This window comes from Zingiber officinale, chromosome 8A (assembly GCF_018446385.1).
Source record: "Zingiber officinale cultivar Zhangliang chromosome 8A, Zo_v1.1, whole genome shotgun sequence".
NCBI lineage: Eukaryota > Viridiplantae > Streptophyta > Magnoliopsida > Zingiberales > Zingiberaceae > Zingiber > Zingiber officinale.
In genome coordinates, this window is record NC_056000.1 from 25900864 (window position 1) to 25925832 (window position 24969).

The following is a 24969-nucleotide window of genomic DNA, read 5'->3' on the forward strand; positions in this document are numbered from 1 at the left end:
GTTAGTCGGCTTCAAATTCGGATTTAAATGTTTTAAGTTAAATTCGAGTTCGGAACGGATTCGGATTGAATTAAAAAAAAATTAATCCGACCTATCCGAATTGACACCCTTAAATTCTCTATTAGACAAATGGCACGACTGCCCTCGTTAAATTCTGAACTGATCGATTAATTATATGAAATTCATAGTATAACACTTAAAATTTCTTAGATGCGAATTTGTCTTGTTCAACAATACGTACGTTATAATAATTTATGAAACTATAAAATTATAATTGTAAAATTGAAGTTATCATAGTTATAATTATGATAATAACTATAAAATTATAATTACTATAATGTAAATTTATATTCTTTACGTAACTCACTAACTGATTGAGAATATACGTGTGATAAAGAGATGATAAACAATTTTATTATTTTAACCGATGTTATGACACACTTTTTTCATTAAAAAAAAAAAGACGGACCAAATTATTTAAATTTATCAAAATTATTTCAAATTAGTTAAAAAGTATTTCAATATTATTATGACAATTATAATTATATCTGCAATAATAATAATAATTTTTCTCTTTTCTTTTAATTTAAAAAAAAAATCTCAAAAGAAGAAGGCACAATTAACTAATTAATAGATTACATTATGTTTGGGATTTGAGTAAGTTTTTGGCGTTTGTTTAGTGTAAAAAATCAGATTCCGCCTTTTATTAATTAGTAATTAGTTGTTTGAGCAAGTTGGTTGGTTCAACGATATTCACAAAATCAAATAAACAAAGAACAAAGAAAGATTTAACAAATGCTATCGAAAGATGAATAAAAACAAACTCAATGAAAGAGAAGAAGATTCAAATTTTTGAGGTTTGCGCTTCCTTAAAATATTGCGATGTTCCTGATGAACTTGGCGGGTACCCAATTGTTTGAGCATATATTGCCATTTTTACTAGATCAGATGAACTCGGTAGGTACCCAATTTCCAAAGATGGTCCATTTTCTCGAGTAGCTCGAGGAAAAATTAGCATCGGTACATTAGTTCTCGACAATAATTAACTGGCGGTGTGTTTCTGAGGATGCTTAAGTTCGTGGCGATCTTTTTGTCGCAATTGAAATGTGCCAAACTCGTTGCTGCGAAGAGAGAGAGAGAATAGGGAAAGATGTGATTTTTTCTGTGAACAGTGGAATTATTATGCTGTTTTTGGTATTCTTTGGGTCTCTCTACATGGAGAGAGAAACGAAAGAAGGGAAAGGGGCGAAGATTTAGGGCAATGGTGGGGCTGCGACTCGTCGCGTCTCTTCCGATCCGTTCTCAGAACCCTAGCTTTTCGCCATGCATCTTCCTGTGAAGGTATGGATCCTCGATCTGATCCCTCTTTGTCAATGATTCTCGGGATCGATTTGCCTTTCTGATAATCGATTCTCGGGCGTGCTACCGCAAGAAAACTTCAACCGTGCCTTCTTGTTCATTTCCTGCTTGTTTTCGCGTCCATGATTTCCTGTAGAACGATGATCGGAGATTTTTGGTCACCAGATTCTCTACAATTAGATTTTGTTATTAGCTTTTCTTGAGGCGTATTTATCTCGATTCGTGATCTTCCATGTGACAAGCATGACCCTTTCTTGTATCCAATTCTTGTTCTTCCCTGTGAACATAAATTATCTTCACCTAACTCGTTTCTCCAGCAACCTGAAAAGATGCCAAAAAAAAAAATCTCTAAAATCGTATGTAAATATGAAACTAACTTGTGCTGGTTGTATTTTGTTGTCTGGCTATATTTGTTCAAAATAATTATATATCTAGATATCCACAATGAATGTTTAGGTACAGTTTGAAGGAATAGAATCCTAATTTCTTGTCATTGTCTCCAATACTATAATGCAAGAAGATGTGTTTGTTTTGTGGTTGAGAAATGTAAACATCGTTACAGTTACAAAGACTATGATTCATAAACTTTCTCAGTTTTGTTTAACTTAGAATGTATGGGACTCAATTTCATGTTCACCAATGTGGATCAAATCGGTACATCTATAAGCAACTAGGAACAGATTTACTATCAAGATTATACTGATTAATGTGATGATCTATCACCTTCTTAAATTGCTTGTTGTCTGATTATAGTTAGAACTTGTTTGTTTGTTGTTTGTTCCTGTTGAATTATTAAGCCAAAGCTCATCTTTTGCAATAGCTTTATCTTGTAAAAGGGCATCTAACATGACTTTTCTCTCATCAACAAAAATATAAGTGTTTATTCAGGATCAGAAAGAAACAAATATAATTTTGTTAGCATATTCATAAAATGATATTTTGAACTATTAATTGTGTGTGCATATTTATACAAAAAGGTATCCGTGAATCCTGAATGTTTCTGATGCAACTTTTTTGTGCATGTTATCTTATTTAGGCAATTTCCTTATTTTAATTTGCTAACTTTCAGGTATCTTGCTTAAGTTTAAGCTAGGGTTGGAATTTCAGTCTATCACATGATGGACTAATATTCCATTAGTCCCCTTGAAAGCAGCGGGACAATGGCCATTGTGTCGCATGATCATTTGATATTATGACTGCCCCCATAGACAAGAATGGGCTATGGTCATCCTCACGGAGGAAGCTCAATAAACTTTTCACAAAATGAGGGTTTGCAGGAGGAAAAGTTGCTACTGGAGATGATTCCTGATGCTGATTCCGATGACTCTGAACTTGCTGAAGTTGGCTGTGAGCATATTATGATTGGAGTTCAAACATGCAGTGTTCCATTTTGAATGGCTTAGTTTACTAACACAAAAAAAAAGGGTGTGCTGTGTTAAAGAAGACATCGGACAAACGCAGTGCAAAGTCAGATCATGCAACCATTGCCAGACAAGCTGGAGCAGTCTTCGCAGAGGGTGCCAAAAGGCGTTCTGAAAATAAAGCCTAAATTTGACCATCATAAGCAGGAAACTTCAAGAGTAAAACTGGAACAAATATCTGCATGGAATAGTCGTGCACCCAATTTATCACCTCCACAATTTACTTTGAAGAAGGATGAAGTTGATATTAGTAAGAAGTCACCCATTTTGTGTCAAATAAATAGAGATGGAAGCACTTTTAGAAGCCCAGAGGTCATACATGGTGGCAAAGGACAGGAACTTCCATATGCTGATACTAAGATTTCTGAGATCCTTGAAAAGAAATCAAAAATGAGAAACTATGTTAGGCAAGAGGCTCCAGAGACAGGTAGAAAACAGCATCCATTACGAATTGATCGTAATTTGAACAATCATGCTGTAGATGTCGGTCGCATTGGGGACTGGCAAAACTTGACAAGAAAGAACCGGAGCTTATTTAAGACTCAACAAAATATATCAGCTGAGCAAAATTCTGCAGATCCAAATAAATGGGGTCTCCAGCTTGAACCAGAAATTCACAAAGAAAAAATGCTAGCTGCAACAGCAACTGGAGAAGGTTTATGGATCTCAGGTAATTGTAGTGACAAACATGTGGTTTGGAAGAACCCTTCTGAACATTTGGCGAATGGAATTAAATTTGACACAGCTAATATAGCCGGATCAGGAATTGAAAAATGCCCCATGTTTCCGATTACATACAAGAGAAAGAAACCATACAGAAAGGCCAACCAAATGGACACTCCCAAGCAGCAACCTGTTCCAGTTAGCTTGGATTCAGGTGCTCCAAGTGGAGCAGTGCAACCAAAACAAATGGCTATTAAGATTAAGTTCCGAGGCTTGACAGGTCAGATTGGTTGATGCTAACAACTACCATGCCTTTTGATTGGCATTAGCCAGTGTAAATGTAGTGAATGAGAACCATTATCCATCGTCTCCAAATGGAGGCCATTAATTAAAGGTCATGCGCTGCTTGTTAGGCTTCTATTGTGAAAATCAAGCAAACAAGCAAGCATGATTTTGATGGCTTTCTCAGAATTCCAAAGGAAACTGGACTTACACTTCTTTTGAGCAGAACTGATCTGATCTGGGAGGCAAAAGGATCGGCCTGTGATCACCAACTATGATGTTCTCGTAGTCATATGCTTTTGCTTTCTTCCACATGTTTCACCCCTTACTCTCGGGTCATATCAAATGTATATTGTGCCTGCATCCTGATTTAGACGAAGCACTAAATCTCCTCACACTATTCACTAGTTTGACAAGTTTCACTTGTAACTCATTGTATGTTAATATGAGTAATCTTCATTCCAATTAGTTGCTTGCTTTCAGATGATCGGTTGCAATTGAGGAAGTTCTAAAATTAGATTATGTTGTTTCACTAATTCGTGGCCATTTTTTTATTTCCTGTGTAAATTTGGCCGATCCATCGAAGTGGAATTCATAATTCAAGCTTGTTTAGTTAATAGGATCTGGGTACAACTTATAAGTTCCAAGATGTTTCAAACTGTCTGAATTAGCTGTGTAGGCTTAGGAATATTGGAAGAAAGTTAAAAAAAAAAAAAAAAAACTAAACTAAACGACAGATGTAATAGATAATTTCTTTTAGATAATTAAATATTTTTTAGAAAAAATAAAGTTGTTTAAAAAGGATCGAGAGCCATTTTTCCTATTCATGCAAGAGCTCTTCCCCTGATCAATAAACTTCTTTATGTCCTTTAATTTTTTCCCCCTTTATTCATGTAGAGCTCTTCGCCTTATTAATAAACTCCTTTATATGATGTCAACATATACGGTCCTATAATTATTCAATAAACTACAAATGAAGAAATGAACCTAATTAGATTATAAAAATATATTTTAAGTAAATAAATGGTCATGGACCTTACAACTACTTCACATTTTACATAAGTCAGGAGCTAAGGACTGAAGGATCATTGAAGTTCGATGGCCGATGAAAATTTTCCGTAGAGTTACACCAATAATTTCAAGATTAGTCAATACCTGTCAACTAAAAAAACCACTGAACTACTGAAGTCATTCCCAATGCTTTTGAGATTTTATCAGAATAATTAAGTTGGAACTCAAAAAGGGTACATATTACAGACGAAACATCATGCAGATTCTACAAAATGTTGAAGTGTATACAAAAGAGACATTGTCAGCTGGGCAATTTTGGGAGAGTACCTGTTTAGAAGAACAAAAAATATATATTTGGTTAGAAACATGAACTAAGCCTTCCAAATAGCTTGTAAAGAGAGATCAAAGAGTTCATCAGTGAACTACAATAAGCATGGCAAAAAAATATAGGTACTCTTACGTGATGACGTAAAGATGAGAAGGAAAAATTGCGATGGCCACATAATCCTTTTTATCCATAAAAGTTATTAGTCTAAAAATATAATGATGTGCGTAGCAGTTATTTGTCAAAGTTCCCCAGTACCAGTGCTGAAACAGTTATAAGACAAATCATTTAAAACAAGGGAGCTGAAGGAGATTGTTATTTTCCCAGCTGTTTCAACATTCTTCCATCAAGGCTTAAATAATAAGGATCAGAACTAAACAAATTCCAGAGTATTGCTTTCTGCCTGTTTTATCAGTTCAAGCAGTTTTAGTTGTGCTTGTCTTGTACAACCACTTAACTTCTAAAATAACAAAGAAAAAAAGATGATAATAAACAGACACATATGCCAACAATATGACTGGTTTATGAGCAATTTTTTTTTACCTTTTTTCAAGGGAAAAAATTTGAGAAATGGAAAAAGATCCTTTTAGATTTTTTAAAGGAAGGAACACAAACACAACCTAAAGCTTCCAAGACATAGCTATATAAAGCAAAATAATTTTAAAGAAATAGATAAATGTGGCATATATCTTATAACTTTAGCTTGTCATCTTTTTTATTTGAGAATTTCTTGTGAGCACTACTAAGTTTTAGTGCCTTCAAATGCTTCCTTTCATGTTTTCTATTTTAGGGCAACACAAAAACAATCATATTTGTCAAGATCCCTGTTTATCTTACCTACATAAAGACACATCATATACCAGCTATGTACTTTTCCCCCTACCAGTTATACAAAATAGTGAGGTCAACTATACTAGAAAGACCAAGTTATTTCCAACAATAGAAACATTGATCTGCTCAAGTTAATCAAAGTGCATGTCACATAATTTATAAATATGTCACAACAATTGTTTCATAATTCATCAGAATCATAATAAGTACTATTAACGATAGATACTCTTTCTAAACTGACAACTTAATTGCATATCAGTGTATAGAAGAAGTGCTCTATACATAGAGCTGAAAAATAAATACTCATGCATTTCAACATACTATTATATGCCATACTTGCAAAGATAAGAGAGCATTAAGAAGTCTTACAAATTCCAACATCTCTGTTGGGACAGACAGCGGCAGAGACTAAAGAAATGAGATATTATACTCCATGGGATTGAGAACATGACCACATCATGATTAACTGATCAATCCTTTTGACTCATCAGCAGTTACTTGTAAACTACCTTCACTAACTACTTCGACACTGGAAGCATCTATGCATTCAGGTGGTTTCTTCTCACCATGCCCTTCAGGTTCAGAAGTGGTAGTGGAAGAACTTTCTTGCAAATGATTTCCAGAAATTCTGTCATTGCTTGATAAATCTTGGTCAGAATCTGGTGCAAATGTTGCTTTAGAAAAATGGTAATTTCCACCAACCAAACTCTGTGAATGCTCACAGGAACTTTTGTCCACTGTATTAGTCTGCAAAACAGGCTCAGTGGTTTCCTTAGTATTTGATGAGGCTAAACTATCATTTTCAATATCGTTGGGATACCCACAAGATGCATCAGAATTAGCACATACAGATCCATTTGTTTCCTCCAAATGATCACCTACCGCATCACATTTTTCATTGTCTCTCTTAACTCCATTTGTCCTCGAATCCATTTCAGCACCAATTACCATTGAATCATAATGGCTGCCACCCAAATTCGAAGAATTGGAATGTTGAGACAAATAAGAATTGCTGTTGGCTAGTGCTTTTTGTTGACTAGTGTTAGGATCCAAATCTTCTGTTTTCTTAGAAGCAACATTGATGCTTGTATTTGGAGCAGCTCTTGGTGCTGGAACAGGAGCTCTTGTGACCCTTCCATATTTGGGTGGCAAGGTCTTTCCATTACTTGATGCCAAGCAGCTTGGGCAATGCCATTCTGCTTTAGGAATGTCTTTGCTGCCATAAGATTGAAGACATTTCAAATGGTTTCCTTTCTCACAAGCATCGCAGACAAGCAAACTTTCTGTATCTGAAATCACATTTTTGCATATCTGGCAATTTAAAGAAGCATTCATATAGTCACTTGATGGAGGAATCCAGTTTGGGTGATCCAGAACCTTCGATTGCAATATCCTCTGCACACTCTTACCAATCTCATTGTGATTGGTATAAAGAGCAGGTGCATGAAAGAATGCCAAGCCTTGAGTAGGTTGATGTGTAATATGCAGGCCTCCATGTCCTGCTTGAACTATAGAAGACTTTATTTCCTGATTTTTCATCTGATGAGAAGATTGGCTATCATTTGCACCGGCAATACCCTCTAACCTAATTGAAGTATGATCCAACAATTTGTTTGGTTGGCTAAACCTTGACACAGTAGCAACAGATGGTGATTGCATGGAAGAGATGGTTGGGATTTTATGAGGTGGATTTTCAGCTGCAATAGAAAACAAGTTAAGCATGAATGAAAATATTAGGACATGTCCAATATTACACGTAGGGAAAAACCAAATTCCAAACAATAGAGAAAAGGATTCACAAAGGAAAAACTAGCCTTTATATTTATGCTAAAAAAAGGATTGAGCCTTTAGCAGACATGTCTTACCAGTATACCAGGCCACACTGCTTGGTACCAAAATAAAAAATAATTAGGAAATAAACACAATTACTGATATTAGTACCACAATACTATCTCTAACTCATACAATTATTTGTTCTTTATTGAGCTGCAGCTATGACTAATACTAGTTCACATAAAACTTCAGTAAAGAAGGCCAAAATATTTTAATACTTTTTAGGAACTTGATAAATTTGAGAAATTAAGCAAAAAGGAAGTAAGAAAAATGATAATGCATTAATCAAGTATTCAAGTCATAACAAAGCAAAGGAAGTCAGAATTTCACAGCATTGATAGATAATACGGACAGATATGGTCTAAAGATTTTACCTTGATCTTGTGTCAGATAAGATGATCCACTAGGTCTAGCATTTAATCCATTATGTGCTGAAGGCAAAGCCTTATCACAGAAACTAGATGAATGTTTAATGGTATTGACACCAGCTTGCGCATCACTAATCAGTGACTGCTTCAAATTAGGTGCAACCTAGGCCAGCACAGGAACATGAGATATAGTTGAAGAATTATGAAAGCCTCCAGAAGATGTTGGCATAGGACTCTTGTCCTGTAAAATCCTAGAAGCACCAGATGCAATGGTACCACGAGATTCAGATTTTGCACCAACACTTACAGGAAGCTGTTGAGAGGAATGAACTGATGAATGCACATTTGTTTCCTTGGACACTTCCATTTGTAGAATTAGACCACAAGCATAGGTTATCAGACAAGTTCTGCAGTGACTAAACACGTTAAGGAAAATGTCATATCAGATATCTTGCATTCAAACAAATTCTGCCGTGAAAACTGGAAAGCTAGGTATTTTCAAATGCTGTGCTTTCCAATACAAGCTAAAAAATAACATGGATATCAAGTAACATATTAACAATGCATAATTATCCATATGTAAGCAAAATATAACTAAACCTCATTACAATGTTCAGAAATTTCTTTGTATTTACTTATGGTATAGAAAGAAATCAGAGATTTGACATTGTCATTCCCTTCTTAAAGAACAATAAAACAACAAACATGTTGAAACCACATGATTGTGCTGATTTGAGAGTGACAATCTTTACGTTTCAATAAAGTTGCAGTATCATAATTATTTTTTTTTTTAAAAAAAAGCATAATCTTAAGCCAATCTATGCTCTGTGCTAGATGCTAGAGAGCATTTCAACCAATTCGAGAGTGACAATCTTTACATTTTAATAAAGTTGCAGTATTATGAAATAAAAGGCATAATTTACTACTAAAGTATGCTCTTCACTGGATTTACTCTAGAGAGCAAGTCAACAAGAAGAGTGAGTGAATGGAGATTATGACCTGGATCTTTCATAGACCTAACTTTTTAATACGACAGACAAATGATACAAGGACTTGGGTTAACAACGCAAACAAAAAATTGGAGCAAATAGCAGCCATTTCATAGAATATTAATTTTCTAGGTAAACAGCAACTTGAAACAACGTAATTATGCGAGTCTGCAGGATTCAATAGACACATGAAAGGTAAATACCTACTGAAAAGCAATGTAAGCAGGAATACTAAATGAAAACAATAAGGCGTAATATGCAACCACTTGGATCTCACTAGATGCGTGTTCTCCCACCACTGCACTCTGTTTAGGGCTATCTCGTACTAAGATCAAGAGCAACTATTGTTAAGGCAATTGGAATCCTTGACTCTAAGCGAATGAACCAAAACGGGGCAGGAAGACGGACCTTTTTCTTGGACAGCATCAACTTCTCTGCGATGGACATCCTGGGCGGCCGGAATCCCAAAGCAGGATCCTTAGACCTGTTCAGCCCGAGATCCTCCGCCACGACCCTCACTGCCTCCGTGGAGACGAGCTCCTTCGGTTTGACGGCCTCGCACATCGCCACAAGCCTCTCCTTGGCCTCGGTCACCAGCGCCTTCTCGGCCGCCGCCGGCTCCTTGCCACCTCGCATCTGTCCCAAGGCCGATAAAACCATAACGATCTCCGCGACTCTCTTGAAATCCCCGTCGTCCCTCGCCCTCTTCCTGGTCTTCGGAGCCGCACTGGCGGAGGGGCATTCGTCTCCCATCCTCGCGGAGCGGGCCTGCAAGGGTGAAACAGATCGAGAGCCATGAGAGAGTGGGGAGAGAGGAAACCCTAGCGAGACGGAGAGATCAGAGAGCGGGGAGAGGTTAAGTTTAAATACCGAATCGCGCGGGAGAGAGCGTGCGAGGGCGTTCGATCGACCGTTTAGTAGAAGCGATGGCGGTGGGAGTTCGAGTCGGAGGAGGGGAAATATGCAGAAACCAGAGAGAGAGAGAGAATAAAGAGAGGGTGCGGCAGCGAGGGGTTTAATTTTCGCCCTCTGTGTAGATTAATTTATCAATTTTTGCGTTCGCAGAAGCCGCCGTCCAAAACACCACAGGTGGCCCTTCTACGATCGGGTACCTTTTATCATGCACACAATATCATATAATCCAATTAAAAATATCTTTCCGTTGCCATCTATAATCCTAATCGTTTATTTGCTATTTGGTGTTGTAGTCATTTCACGGATCACAACAGGCTTACGATGTTCGGATCGCGTCTTATCGGGTCACGTATCGGATTTACTGTGAAAACGGATCGGGAAATAGGAAAGTTCGGGTCTGGCTCCACTAGGGCCAGTAACTTCGGATGTTGCGTCGACAAGTTGGTGGGCTTTTGGAATCGCGGCGGAAAAGCGTAGTCATGGCTTGTCTGTAAGGCGTCGATCTCGATCGCCCAGATTGGAGAGGGAAGATAATGGCTGCTCCGGTGCGATGCTTCCCCCACCCGCTGACAAGTTCGAGCCACAGGGAAACTTCCTGGCGCTCTTCTTTGTCGCCTGCCGAGTTTTCCGGCTGGCGTTGCCTAAAAAGTTTGTATCTTCGATCTCTTCCCTTCTTTGTTTTGATTGGAACGTGGAGCATGTTATCGTTTAATTGGAGTTCTTATATGTTTGTATTTACTACTTTCCGATTAGTGGATTCTGTTTCTGCGTTACTTTGTAAGTCTGGTGCCCGACCTCGTTGTATTTGTGGGTTTAGAAGTGTTTAGGGTTTAAGGTGAGTGTGTGTGTGTGTGTGTGAGAGAGAGAGAGAGAGGGAGAGGAAAGAGTCGAAATTCGTTGGGAAATCAACCTAGAAAGTGAACTACTGCAGATGCAAAGAGCGCATAAGGATTCTATCTCGGCAAAGCAATAATTTTCATCATCTGAGTTTTAGTCACTGAGCTGTTTGTGTTTGGCCATAAAAGTCATATTCTTGACATGATAAACCATCCATCCCAATTGCAATTTTCCCATGAATTGTTTACCTGAAGATCCGGGATCCTCGTGGTCAGACAAAAGATAACATATTATGGTGTTTATACTTTATGACAAATTTTGGTTATCGATTTATTGGAAACATACTAGTCGAAATAGATACTAAATCATGGTTTGTGCATATGAAAACTTATGAACCTCATTATGCCCTTTTTTGAGGAGCTAAATGCCCTCTATTTTTATGGATATCATGTTTTGATTTAAGTTTTGGATTCTGTTTATATTGATTTTTTTTATTTAATAGTTTGTTATGACTAGATAGTTTCTATAAAAAAATATTTTCTATGTCAGCTTCAGCTTCAGCTTCAGCTTCATCTTATTCCTTGGAAAAGGAAATCTTCAATTTTAAATTGAATGTTCGTGTATCTAACCAAGCATGGCAAACATTATCAAGCTTTCATTCCACATATTCAAATGGATATATTGCCCATAAAGAAAAGTCAGAAAGAATTGATGTGAAGCTCTCAAAATTGCACTTTATCTTCAAGAAAGTCTTATGCTGCGATCAGGTATGATCGCACATCAACACAAGCGATCAGGTATGCTAGCTAGCAATAAAACTGGTCTTTATAAAGTAACTGCTGCAGGTGGGCATAATGTTGAGATTACCAAAAACATTGATCCTCACAAACATATGGATGTTCACTCTGCCTCTTGAGGTTTTGGCTGAAACATGTGAGCCTGATAAAACTTATATGAAGATGCCACTGTTATTTGCAATTGCAGTAATTGGAGCTACCGTTAGCGGTAATATAACATTGCCAATTTTTTCTAATTTAAACATTAATGTATTGATACAGATTTACAAATAGATATTCTGCTTCTCTTATTATTTCAAGAAATGTTTCAAGTACTCTGGTTCCAGAATCTCCTGAATGATACTTTCACCTATTCAATCTGGAATAGCTAGAATAAATCTTTTGCAACATCTAAGTGGTTTCTATAGTAGGCCATAATCTCGACATCTATCTACCATGAGAAATGCTTTGATTATTAATTGAAGTGACAAGAAGCTCTAAAGCCAAAATCAGCTTCTGTTTTTCTCACATCCTCTAAACAAAAGACCAGAGCTATTACTACCTGCAGTACTATTGCTTCCAATGTTCTGTTCATTTACAATCTCCATGTTGAACTTGAATAGGTCAATGGGCACTTGTGTCAGGTGCTTTGAATAGGGCAAGGTTTCATACTATTATAAAACAAATACCCATTTCTTACTTTCTCCACTATTTATATCAGTAAGGACATCTATTGATAGTTCAAATGTTAGTTCATTGTTATAGACATTGTCAATTGTCATGATAAAGTAGGTCAATAAAATAAATCAAAATTCAAGAGTAGTAGATGTTTCTTTGTAATGTTATTTTGTAGGTTTGCTTGCACGAACCAGGAAAGATGAGCTGAAGCGATTGAACAGCCAGTTGCGTCAGATAAATGAGGCATTGAGACGGCAGGCAAAGATAGAGGCTTATGCCCCTGGCTTGAGCTATGCACCAGTTGGAAGGATTAAGGAAACAGAAATCATTGTGGACCCTGAGAAGCAACAACTTCTTACAATTTTGAGGACTGGAAAAAACTTTCTGAGGAATCAAGACCCAAAAAAGGCATTTATACTGTTCAAGGAAGCTTTTGATCTTGCTCAGAGCTTGGAAGATCATGCTGAGGAAAAAAAGGCTGCACGGGGACTAGGTCTCATTTAAACTTAAATCTATTGATGTCTTGCTCAACTATACAACTGGATAAGTTATATCCTTCTGTTTACAGACTTGACTTTCTTCTTGTTCCTGTTTTATGATTTTCTAAAAGAGACGTTATGCTCACATCTGTTTTTATATCATTTCGAAGGCATTTCCACAATTATAGTTATGATCCTACAATTGAGTCAAACTGAGATAGATATAGATTGAGTTACACATATGTAAGATTTCCATGAATTGAACAGATTGAGAAGCAAAAATTTCATGAGCATGATCATCTTGTACTTGACATGATCACATTTGTCCATACATGGTCATCTTAGTTTTTCTCATTCATGCAGGTGCATCTCTTCAGCGGCAGGGAAAGTATATGGAAGCCATTAAGTATTACTCCAAGGTTATTGAGATATCCAAACTAACAGGAGAGAATTCAGACATCACCGAGGCTTATGGAGCAATAGCTGACTGCTATACCGAGCTAGGCGACCTCGAGCGGGCAGCCAAGTTCTATGACAAGTACATAGCAAGGTTAGAAACCAACTGACACCTTCTTTTATGTTCTTTCTTTGAATGAGAAATCAATGGAGTTGATGGGATTGAGAATTTGAACCATAAAGGTACCCGCTTCTTTCTGCTTAACTTTTTATGTCAAACTTTGGTGCCAGTTTATCAACAGATCTTTGGTGTCACTGTTATGTGCTTATTGTGTTTTTTTTTTTTTGGCATGATGCATAAATTAGTCATTGACAGTTATGATAAAAAAAAGACAATCATTAATAGAATAATCTTTCAATAAATTCACAAGATATATAATGCATCATTAAATCACAGTTCAAAAAATATCGTAAACATTATTCAAGAAAAACAATAAATTGCCAAAGAATGAATGTGACAAAATCTTACAAAATCATTTCAATCCTACATATTTCCCTTTTTGCTCTCTGACGCAAAGGAAATTCAATACAATAAAAACAGAAAACACAGTAAAGAGCAAGAACCTTTGTGTTCTGCTCAACAACTCCTCTGCGACTGTAGATGTAGCATCAATATCAGCTAGAGCTCTGGAACTTCAGGAAGAGATTCTGCCGGCTTGGAGTTTCCTCCTCCAGCCTGTTTCAGACTCCAGTACATGATGCTTGCAGTAAGCGTAAGGATCATCTTTTGGTTTACCTATCAAAATAAAAGTAAATATTTACTATCGACCGTATTTGCTCTTGCAAACCGCATGCTTTATGCAAAACGTGACAACCTAGTGCCTAATATACCTTTTAAAACTTTATTTCACATTAATACTGACAAAATACAAATGCAGGTTCGTAGTAACAGATGAATTGTGATAATTTTCTTGACAGTAGATTGGTAAAGTCAAAATAAGTGTAAGAATAATAGGTAAACTCGCTATTCTCCCTTTGAAATATGTATGTTGGCAGGAAATGCAAATTGACTATAACATTTTATTTATTCTACTAGTGACTGAAAATTTTGTCATTTAAGAGAAAAAGAAACTATAGATGCACTTTTACCTCCATGATGTCCTCAGGCAACAGAAAGACAGAGCATCCAAGTTTTCTTGCTATGCTAATCATGTACGTAGCATTAGACTTCTTTTCTTCATCTGCAGTTAAAGGAGATTAAAGGAGATGATGATTTAGTGAAATTTCATTTCAAAGTCCTCTAAAGTTTTTAAATCCTCAAACTACCTCCAAAATTTAAAAACTAACAATTTACTTAATTCAACAGAATGATAATGTGGTAAACACCTGGCATTATTCATCATCCACTAGAGTTGAAAACTGCCACTTCATCAATTTATTAAATAACTTAGCAGTATTAGTGATTGGGTGTAAAATGATAAACATACCGTTTTCCCCCTTTGTAACCAGATTCCAGCTAACCATCCTAGGCTGCACAGCACTAAGAAGCTCAAGGAAAAATATCCCAGTTGCCAAATTTTTGTCCTGGGAAAAAAAATTAACGTTAAAAAAGTAAAGATGATGATTAGTGCACATGTTTAAACAGAACAAAATTGAATGTTGATCTCAAATATACCTTGAAACTCTCCATTTGAGAACTTCTCCCTGATTCCTTAACTTTATTGTTGGCCCAGTTTAGAATATCTGAATCTGATATCTCTTTTCCTTGGTAGTGAAATCTCAAGTTGTTGAGAAGTTGGAGCATATTGAATCTCATTAATTGCCATAGAAAAGCTGCCAAGAAAACAACAGAAAGTTCTTAACAAAAAAGAAAAATCCAAGCCTACTTTGTGAATTTAAAACGCAGCGCAGAAATGCAACTGACCAATAATTAACTTTTTGTTGCCTTGCACAATGTCATTGCCAGCGACATTCACCAGCGAAAGTTTCAACTGTTTCCCAACCTCCACAACTTGATTGCAGTTTTCAACTTTTCTAAAAGGCAACTTAATTGGAGGCTTTGTTGCTTGCTTCCAGTTAACTGAGCCAGGAGAGACTTTGTCAAGTACCTCCAGAAGAACCCATCTGTAAATGTCAACATTAGTTCAATGCACAAGAATATTCTTGTTCAAAGAGTTCTTACCCATCCCGGACATCTTCAAACAAATTATTAACAAATGTAGCGATTCCAAAATTGTTGATCCATAGTCGAAAAGCTCTTTCTTCCCTCGTATCCTGGATATCATCACCGTCGGGCGTAATTTGTGCGGGTAACTGATTGTTGTCAGTGGAAAGACCATTCCTGCATAGGATTCGAAACTGGTAAAACTCCACCAGAATCAAGCAACCTTGCCCATTAAAATAGTTCTAACCTGTGGTGAAATATCTGTGCCACAAATGCAAGGTTCAAATTAGGAGAGCCTTCCACAATGTCGTCTGCACTTAAGAATTTCTTCAAATCCAGCTTCTCAGCTTGTTCTAATACTCTTTTTGCCCTCTCATTAGGATCTTCAATATTCTTGGTTGAAGAGTCGCAATGCTCAGGAGCAAGAGCATTAAGAAGATAAGCATAGGCCTCTCCATCCTGTAAATTAAATCGGTTTTTCAAGAAAATAAATTATCCCAAAGTAGAATCTTGACCAGAGAATTGTCCGTTCTGGTGTACTAAGACTCTTGAGAACTAACTAATTTATCATGTCCGCGAAAAAGGATGACTGAACAAAACATATAATCAATTCTGTTTTCAAACCTAAAGAGAATATTTAATGAGACAATAGTTTAGCATATTTTGGATTCAATATCTTAATTCTAGTGATATTGCAATGTGCAAAAAAAGAAAATGATAAGAAATTACTTTGCGCTTGCACCTAGCACATACCTTCACATCAGAAGAAAAATTTGTTACAGTTTTTCCGTAGCCAGCTTTCTTGAGATGAAAATTCATCCACTTAAGCAACATCTTTTCTGGTGCAAGAGTTAGTAGTTCCTCTGCATCCTGCAAAAGTAGAATAGGCAAACTGGAATCAGTTTTCCATAGAGACCACACTAACAACAAGGGCATAAGAAAAAGATTTTTTTAAAAAAAAACTTAGTCTTATACTTCACCTTACTGTCACCCATTATCTCCATAAGTTGGGGTGTTTTCTTAAGGTTAAGGTCTGCTAAAAGTTGTATCTGACACAGGAAATCAGATGAATTTCAGTTAGTTTTTCTTTTCAGACACAAATTTCTATCTGCTTATTAAAATAGCACAATCAACCACTTACCTTTATGATTTGAGATATCAAACCAAGTATCAAATGTGGCTGCATGAAAACAGAAATATTTCAGTTCGAATTATTGAACTATACAGATCATACATCAATGTTAGGAATAATTAACACCGCAAGAGGATTCACAGCATGAACTGCAAAGAACATGGCCGAAGAGGCTGAATCCAATTTCTTGATGACAGATCTCCTATTCATATCATATTTCTAACCGAACTAAATGAATTTTGACACTATATAGCTACTAAAAGGAAAGTGTGAATTTTAATCGAAAACTTTTCTCTTGAAGAAAACAACTGCCAAAGTCCAACAAAAAATGGATGCTTGTATTGAATGGAAAATACGGCACTTACTCTTCCTTCAACCAAGTCCTGCGTTCCAATATTGACTACAGTGCACCCAATAGCTTTCGCTGAGTTAAGGCCAAGAGTGTGATTCTCATTTCGTTCCCATGGGTTAAGCACTCCTTTGGTATTTATTGCTCTCTCATCTATTGTCCCCGGAACAGCAACATTGATCAATTTACTGAAGTAAATTCGAAAATATGGCGCTATATGAGAAAGTATCGTTGCTTTAAAAATAGGAGAAAGCTGGATCATTTTTGAAAAAAAAAAAAATGGAGAGGGAGAGAGAGAGGAACGACATGACCTTATAATGTTCAAAATAAACTTGAACTTGATAATTAATTATAAAATATTTTTATTATTGTTAAAAAGAAAATGTATGTAAATTGATTTTAGAAAAAATATTGACTTAAAATTAATGAACAAGTTTCTATCATATTACCATATCAATCTTTATTGATATTATATAATCATATGAGTAAAAATTATTACTTTGATGTACTTAATTTATATTAACCAAAAAGTTCTAAAATGAAAAGGATCATATATGCAGTCTCGAGTTATAGTCCTAATTTTCTAGGCAATTAATGTTTACAGAATTAGATTAGGTATAAGAACTATTTTTTCAAAACGATATAAACTATATTTTTGAACAGTAATTTATAACGTATTTTAGAATCAATTTAGTTATTTCAGTTATTTAAATTCAAAATTCTAGATAGATTTTTGTTTTAATTTTAATTGATAACATAAATAATTAAATGATAGATAAATTATTTCATAACATGAGAATTGAACTTACTTTTGATTGGATAATATAGTAAATATTATTTTAAAATCATAATTAATTTAGGAAATCTTTTGAAAATACAAAAGACCTTTTATGACAATAAAAATAAAATATTTATAAAAATTTAAAATTCTGAATTCTGCAACTTAAATTGATTTGAAATACAATCTCCCAATATATATTTCGTATCAAATTTTTAATCTAAGAAGTTTCATAAAAATAGAGAAAATACTTTGAAAAAAAATATCGATCTTTCAAATAGAATTTTAACCAATATAAATTATTTATAAAAAAATGTAAATAACTACTACTTTGGTAGTTGGATTCATATTAAGTATAACAATTTTAGTTAGAGACAATTCTACGAAAATAATACCAAAATTAATAACTACAAATTAGTAAATTATTGGAAACTATTATATTTTCCACTCATTTTCTTCAAATTTCATTTTCAAGAAATGGCAATTATGAAAATTTGTAATTTATTATTTACCAAATTTTCATTAAGGTCATTTTCTTAGCAATCTCGTGAGGTATAATTGGGAAACTAAACCATGAACATAAATATTGAAGCTTCTCATTTAATATTGTGAGTCTTTTTTTCTCTAATCAACATCAGGATAGCTCCACAAATGTTGACGTTGTTGTATAGGTAATTAAACATATTTATAATATATAAATCATTTAATGACCATTATAATAATTTAATAAACAATTATAAGCAAAGAGGGGGGAAATGGCTAAGGAATGAGAAAAACCATCAACAACTTACCATAGAAGAACTCCATCCAAAACAAGATTGAACAGATCATTGGTTGCTGGATTCAATGGCAGATACTTTTTCAGGAACGGGTCTTCTCCAAGATAGTTGTTGATGTGTGCCACATAAGAAGCCTTTTCAGCTTCATTGATGGTATGCAAGTTCGTGGTTGTCGAGGCCTTCAGGAATGACACAGCAGTCTTCAAGTTGCCTATTCTTTGCCTTGCTTTGGATCGAAGATCCAAATATGCCTGTCAAATCAATCAATGTTTAACCAAATTAACAATACAATCTGACTCTAACAAGAACATTTCAGGATTTGGAACTCAGAACTACCCGAAGAAACGATTCAAAGTCTATCTCGAGGCCGGTATCAGGGTATGATTCAGCTAACATTTCGGCAATCGTTTGTTCCGTAACCATATCATTCAGGCCCTTCAACTTTTCCATCATCGGCGGCAGTTCTTTGATCGTCACATGCCCTCTCTCCCGTTTTGTGGAAAGGAACTAAGGAAATACACAAGCAAATCGTCAGCGAAAGGATCTGCGAGTCGATGATAACTTTAAAAAAATGGTTCGAAAACACAACAGTAGCTTACTTTAGAGTTTAGGTCTCGGAGTTCCATCTGAGTGAACTGACTTTGAAGCGAAGCATCAGAGACGACAACCCCTACAAATCCAGACATCTTCCCCAATCAATTTATGCTTTCTCGGAACCGATCAGATCCAAATCGCACAACCAATCCCAACAATCGCAATGTTCCCTTATCCTACACCGAAAAACTTGCAACTTCCCCTCTAAAAAACACAAAACTGAAGCAGGAAATGGGACGTCCAAATGCGAACTCACAACCCTAAAGAAAGATCTCAACAAAAGATCAACGAAGTGGAGTTGTTTCAAATCGAAAACAAAAAAGCATTCCGCTGTTTCCCTTTTGATCTCCTTTCAAAATCGGTGCTCGGTGTTTCCTCCCTAATCCTCCTGGCGATGAAACAGGACGAGAGATCGTAGAGCCTACTCGATTTAATGCTGCAACCTAAAGAAAAAGTTCCAAAGATTAGAAATCTGATGGAGGAAGGAAGGAAGGGAGAGATAAAATTAGCAAACGAAGGAGAAGAGCTTGTTTTCGATTCTACGGACTAGCGGAGTTTAAGGAGTCGGACATGACCGACCTTCTTCCGCGTGTGTATATATATAAACAAATAAATGAATAAATAAATATAATTATTCCTTTTAAATATAATTTGATTAAAAAATGGAAAATATTTAAATAAAATTAGTGATTAAGATTTTTATTTATGAGTTTTATTTATTTGGTTAGTTTTGACTTATACATAATATAATTTAGCAACGGCGTCTTTGAATTTATATTTAATGAAATTCTAACACCTGAACAATTCATTTCGATTTGTCAATTTAAAATTTTTGAAAATCGGATGAAGTTACGTGGTGACGTAATAATAATACCAAGGTGCATGGACGGGCCGAGTTGTAATTTTCTTAATCTTAAAAATATTACTAACCATCTGATAATCGTGTTAACAACTGTACGAATAGCTATGGCTGTAAAATATTTTCGCCATTATTCATTTACCATAATCATTCTCTAATTATATGTCGTGACTAATATTGTATCATTTTAAATGCTTTCTTTAATAAATTATGTACAAACATGAGATTTAATATTGGTGATATTATTTTTGGGAAATCTCTTTTTTATTAGAATTTTAACATTTTTTATTCATTATCCAAACATTATTCCATTTTTTTATTATTAAAATTACTTCTCATTGTACTAGCAAGTAATGCCTCCACAATTGGTGAAGTTGATACTTATATATATATATATATATATATATATATATATATATATAGAGGATTGATATGTTGCACGCCTGCACAGTGCACGACTGTGTACGCGCAGCATATCAATCGGCATTTTTTTATTTTTTTATTAGTTTTTAAATTAAAAAATAATTAAAAAATTTCACATTTCCTTATATAAATTTCTAATACATTAATATATCCCCTTAACATATTACAATACTCAATAAATACTTAAAATAATTTTATTTTATTTTTTTTTAAAAACCAAATACTATAACCTAATTGGGAAGCCTAAATCCCAGAGATAAAATCTAAAAAAAAAAATAGCTTTAACACTATAATCAAAGTCTGAACCCTAGAAATAAACTCTTAAAAAAATATTTTATTTTTTTTTCAATTATTTTTTAATTCATAAATTAAAAAAAAATAAAAAATAAAATAAAAACCGTTGTTATCTTGCGCGGCGCGCACAGTCGCGCACTGTGGCGTCGCGCAGGATAACAAATCTGTATATATATATATATATATATATATATATAAAGGTTATTATATTTAACTAAATTACATATGATTCTGTCTGCAAATTGAATCAGATGGACTGTCGGGATAATGTAGCGGGAATGTTGATCGAATCATTATGGCCCGAAGGGGGTATGCTAAATTACCTTCTATTTTGATCAAGTTGTCAGAAATCCTTTAGTCAATACAATCTACAGCCAGCGATCGAATTGCACTGATCCTTAGTATTCCGATGCTCGAGGCAAATCAAACGAATATATAAGGAATAAAACAAATAGTAGAGTAATAAAATGCGTATAGAATAAGAATAGAGAACGTATCCTGACCCTCGGGCGCCCTCTGGTGGATCGGTGAGCCGATCACGGCGCTGGTCGAGTTTGTCGCGACTCAAAAGAGTAGATGAATGCGAGCCGGATGAGGGGCTAGATCTGACGACACGAAGCCGAACGCAACCTGGAGCCGAAAGGCGGCATGTAGGCCAAGACCTAATAGCGACACGTAGGCCGGGATATGACATCGGCGCATAGACCAGGATACAATAACGTCACGAAAGCTGGAACACGACGGCGGCTCAAGGTCGATACAATGACAGCTTAAATTAAAGGCCGAGGATAGGTCAGATCAGAGCATAATCGCATCAGTGGCCCGGAGGCCCGAACAACATCAAAGGCATACGACAATGTGAATGGCCCGGAAATGGCCTTCGATGAGGTAATATGGGAGGCGATGATGTGGCATCCTGGAGGAGGAAGTTGAGGGGCGGCTATTAATGCCGGCAAGGATGGAACTAGAGGTCAGACTTGGCTGCCAGTGGTCCGGAGGGCAGCGACCGCTGGAAACGGTTGTGGACACCCACGTGCCAAGGGAGAGGGAGACTGCGTGCACGGCAACGACCTGACCCGCAATGAGGTTGTTGACGAGTGACTCATATTTGGATGAAGGTTAATATGAGGGATGTCATGAAAGAAAAATCTGTTAAGATTTTTCATAATAAAATTCTGTTAAGATTTTATATAACAGAATTTTGTTATGTTTTTCATAATAAATTCTGTTACATTTTTACCGGGTCTGGGGTTTAACATTATTTATAGGGATCATTGTAAATACATTGTATAACAACAAAACACAAGAATCATTAGATGTGATTCTCTTATGTAAAGAGAATTCTAATAAAGCTTCGACCTTTTTTGTGGAGTAGGCACGTCGCCGAACCACGGTAACTCTTCTTCTTTCTCTTCTTCTTCTTCTTCCACGTGTTTGCTCCTTTTGTGCGTCTTTGTCTTGTTGCTCCGTGCGATCTCTTTTCTCTCTTTCTCTTCTTCCACGATTTAGAGGTTGAGAGGTGTTGCCCCTCTCTTTGCGCAACAATTGGTATCAGAGCTACAGGTTTTTGGCGGATTTCTTCAACATGTCAGGGACAACTTCTGCAAAGTTTGATATGGTGAAGTTTGACGGAACCGGAAACTTTGAATTATGGCAGAGAAGGGTCAAGGACTTGTTGGTGCAACAAGGCATGGTGAAGGCGCTAGAAGACAGAAAACCGGAAAGCATGGAGAAATCAGATTGGAAAGAACTTCAGGCGAAGACAGTAGCAACAATTAGGCTTTGTCTTACGGATGACGTGATGTACCATGTCATGGACGAGGAGTCACCGGTGACAGTTTAGCAAAAGCTGGAAAGCCGGTACATGTCAAAATCATTGACAAACAAGTTGTATCTCAAGCAGAAACTATTCAAGCTGAAGATGATAGAAGGAACCGATCTGAGCCAGCACATCGACGTATTCAACCAGATTGTAAGTGATCTGAAGCGGATTGATGTGAAGATCGAAGACGAAGACAAGGCGCTGATGTTGTTGAATTATCTACCTTCATCTCCTACGTACGAAAATTTGGTTACTACTTTGATGTGGGGTAAGGAAACTCTCAAATTGGAGGAGATCACAAGTGCATTGCTAGGTTTTCACCAAAGGAAGAAAACAAGCGATGAAATTTCTCAAGGAGAAGGACTTGTGGTAAATAGCAACCAAGAGCGTGGTAGGAGCAAATCTTGACATGGATATGACAACAACAACAAGACTCGTTCTAAGTCGAGAAGGAAAAAGGTGATCATGTGCTATAAATGTGGAGGCAAAGATCATATCAAGAGAAATTGTCCAGAAATAAAAGAAACATGTTGCAGAGAACAAAAGTAGTTCGGCAAAGTCTGCAAACATAGTTGAAGAAGAAAATTCAGAGAGTGATGATGGAGATATGCTATCAGTTATATCAAATTCGGAGCAGCTGACGGATGCATGGATTTTAGACTCTGCATGTTCATATCACATGACTCCAAACAAGGATTAGTTTGACACCTATAGGGCAGTGGATTCTGGTTCAGTGTTGATGGGAAACGATGCATCATACAAGGTTATCGGCATAGGGAATGTCAGAATCAAGATGTTTGATGGTGTGATCAGAACTTTATGTGATGTCAAATATATACTAGAGCTAAGGAAGAACTTGATCTCACTAGACATACTGGATGGTATTGGTTGTAATTACAAATCAGTGAGCGGGGTGATGAAAGTCAGCAAGGGAGCTCTGACGATAATGAAATGACAAAAAGTAGTAGAAAGCATCTACAAGTTGATAGAGACTACAGTTGTAGGTGGAGCTGCCTCGGTGGAGTCTGAATCAGACAATACTATCTTGTGGCATATGTGGCTAGGACATATGGGTGAACGTGGGATGCTAGAGCTTCACAAGAGAGATTTGTTGAAGGGTGTCAAAACGTACAAGCTTGAATTCTGCAAATTCAGTGTTCTTGGGAAACAGAGCAAAGTGCAATTCAAGACGGCAACAAACAAGACGGAGGGGATTCTGGACTACGTACATACGGATCTCTTGGACCGGCCAGTGTAGCATCACGTGAAGGGCACTTGTATTTTGTAAGTTTTACTGATGATTTCTCACGAAAGGTATGAGTATACTTTATGCGTCACAAGTCAGAAACTTTTGCAAAGTTTAAATTGTGGAAAACTGAAGTAGAGAACTAGACCGGAAGGAAGATCAAATGCCTTAGGTCAGATAATGAGACTGAGTACACAGATTCAAAGTTTCAGGAATTCTGTGAGCAGCATGGGATAATGAGGCATTTCTCGATTCGCAGGACACCTCAACAGAATGGGGTAGCAGAAAGGTTGAACAGGACAATCATTGAGAAGGCAAGATGTCTCAGGCTGAATGCAGGGCTTGCAAAGAATTTCTGGGCGAAAGCAGTTACCATGACATGTTATCTCATTAATAGATCACCAAAGGCAGCACTAGAAGGCAAAGTATCAGAGGAAGTATGGACAGAGAATCAAGTAGATTACTCTCATCTTCGAGTTTTTGGATGTCTAGCCTATATGCACATATCTAGTGAGGAAAGATCAAAGCTGGATGCAAAGTCAAAGCAATGCATTTTTCTAGGCTATCAGAAAGGAGTTAAATGCTTCAAGCTTTGAGATCCTAAGGCAAACAAGGTGGTGATCAGCAAAGATGTGGTGTTTGACGAGAAAGCTATGTTACAACGTACTCAGGAAGAAGGAAAGGGAACACCACAAAGCAACATAGAGAAAGATATTGTGCAGGTGGAGCTAGAGACTCATGACTCTGATGATTCTAGCTCAGAGCACACGGAGCATCACACTATAACTAGTGGTAGAACGAGACGAGTTGTAAAACCAGCAACTAGATACGGATTCGAAGACTTGGTATCTTATGCACTTATCACTAGTAGCGGAGACCCTACATCTTTTCAGGAGGCAATACATAGCTCTGAGAAGGACAGGTGGATGGGTGCTATGGCAGAGGAGATGGAGTCGTTGCATAAGAACCAAACGTGGAATCTAGTGGAACTTCTGAATGAGAGAAAGCTATAGGGTGCAAGTGGGTATTCAAGAAGAAAGAAGCAATGTCAGAGGGAGAAGAAGTGAAGTGCAAGACTCGGTTGGTAGGAAAGGGGTATTCACAGAGAAAGAGAATTTACTATGAAGAAATTTTCTCTCTAGTGGTAAGACATACGTCAATTAGAGTGGTATTGGCTTTGGTGGCACATCACGATTTGTATTTGGAGCAAATGGATGTGAAGACGACATTTCTTCATGGAAATTTGGAGGAGCAGATTTTTATGTCACAATCTGAGAGATTTAGTCAGCCCGGACAAGAGCAGTTGGTTTGTAAGTTGAAGAAATCACTCTATGAATTGAAATAATCTCCTAGGCAATGGTACAAA

General features: G+C 36.4%; 4 protein-coding genes across 5 annotated transcripts; 1 reads left to right on the plus strand and 3 right to left on the minus strand.

Moving 5' to 3' along the window:
• Nucleotides 1-4908: 4908 nt before the first annotated feature.
• On the minus strand, nt 4909-7582 carry LOC122008303 (PHD finger protein At3g20280-like). The gene is made up of 2 exons (XM_042564004.1): nt 6262-7582; nt 4909-5063 (listed from the first exon to the last, which is right to left on the minus strand). The coding sequence occupies exon 1, from the start codon at nt 7549-7551 to the stop codon at nt 6355-6357; it is 1197 nt and encodes a 398-aa protein (XP_042419938.1). The 5' UTR covers nt 7552-7582; the 3' UTR covers nt 4909-5063; nt 6262-6354.
• Nucleotides 7583-8256: 674 nt separating this feature from the next.
• Nucleotides 8257-10086, minus strand: LOC122010622. Its single transcript, XM_042567138.1, has 3 exons — nt 9953-10086; nt 9491-9850; nt 8257-8460 (listed from the first exon to the last, which is right to left on the minus strand). Exons 2-3 carry the CDS (start codon nt 9833-9835, stop codon nt 8257-8259), a joined length of 549 nt encoding a protein of 182 aa, XP_042423072.1. The 5' UTR covers nt 9836-9850; nt 9953-10086.
• A 349-nt stretch (nt 10087-10435) lies between these two features.
• On the plus strand, nt 10436-13478 carry LOC122008100 (protein FLUORESCENT IN BLUE LIGHT, chloroplastic-like). 2 transcript variants are annotated; one of them, XM_042563702.1, is made up of 5 exons: nt 10436-10645; nt 11384-11601; nt 11680-11839; nt 12464-12781; nt 13131-13478. In XM_042563702.1, the coding sequence occupies exons 1-5, from the start codon at nt 10531-10533 to the stop codon at nt 13331-13333; spliced, it is 1014 nt and encodes a 337-aa protein (XP_042419636.1). In that variant the 5' UTR covers nt 10436-10530; the 3' UTR covers nt 13334-13478. The 2 variants fall into 2 exon arrangements, with proteins under 2 accessions (XP_042419636.1, XP_042419637.1); XM_042563703.1 differs by having other exon boundaries at nt 11390-11601.
• A 158-nt stretch (nt 13479-13636) lies between these two features.
• Nucleotides 13637-19515, minus strand: LOC122008099 (fimbrin-5-like). Its single transcript, XM_042563701.1, has 14 exons — nt 18965-19515; nt 18702-18872; nt 18378-18616; nt 16825-16996; nt 16469-16507; nt 16308-16376; nt 16081-16197; nt 15575-15786; nt 15346-15504; nt 15088-15287; nt 14839-14996; nt 14651-14747; nt 14313-14404; nt 13637-13959 (listed from the first exon to the last, which is right to left on the minus strand). The coding sequence occupies exons 1-14, from the start codon at nt 19049-19051 to the stop codon at nt 13843-13845; spliced, it is 1929 nt and encodes a 642-aa protein (XP_042419635.1). The 5' UTR covers nt 19052-19515; the 3' UTR covers nt 13637-13842.
• Nucleotides 19516-24969: the final 5454 nt, after the last annotated feature.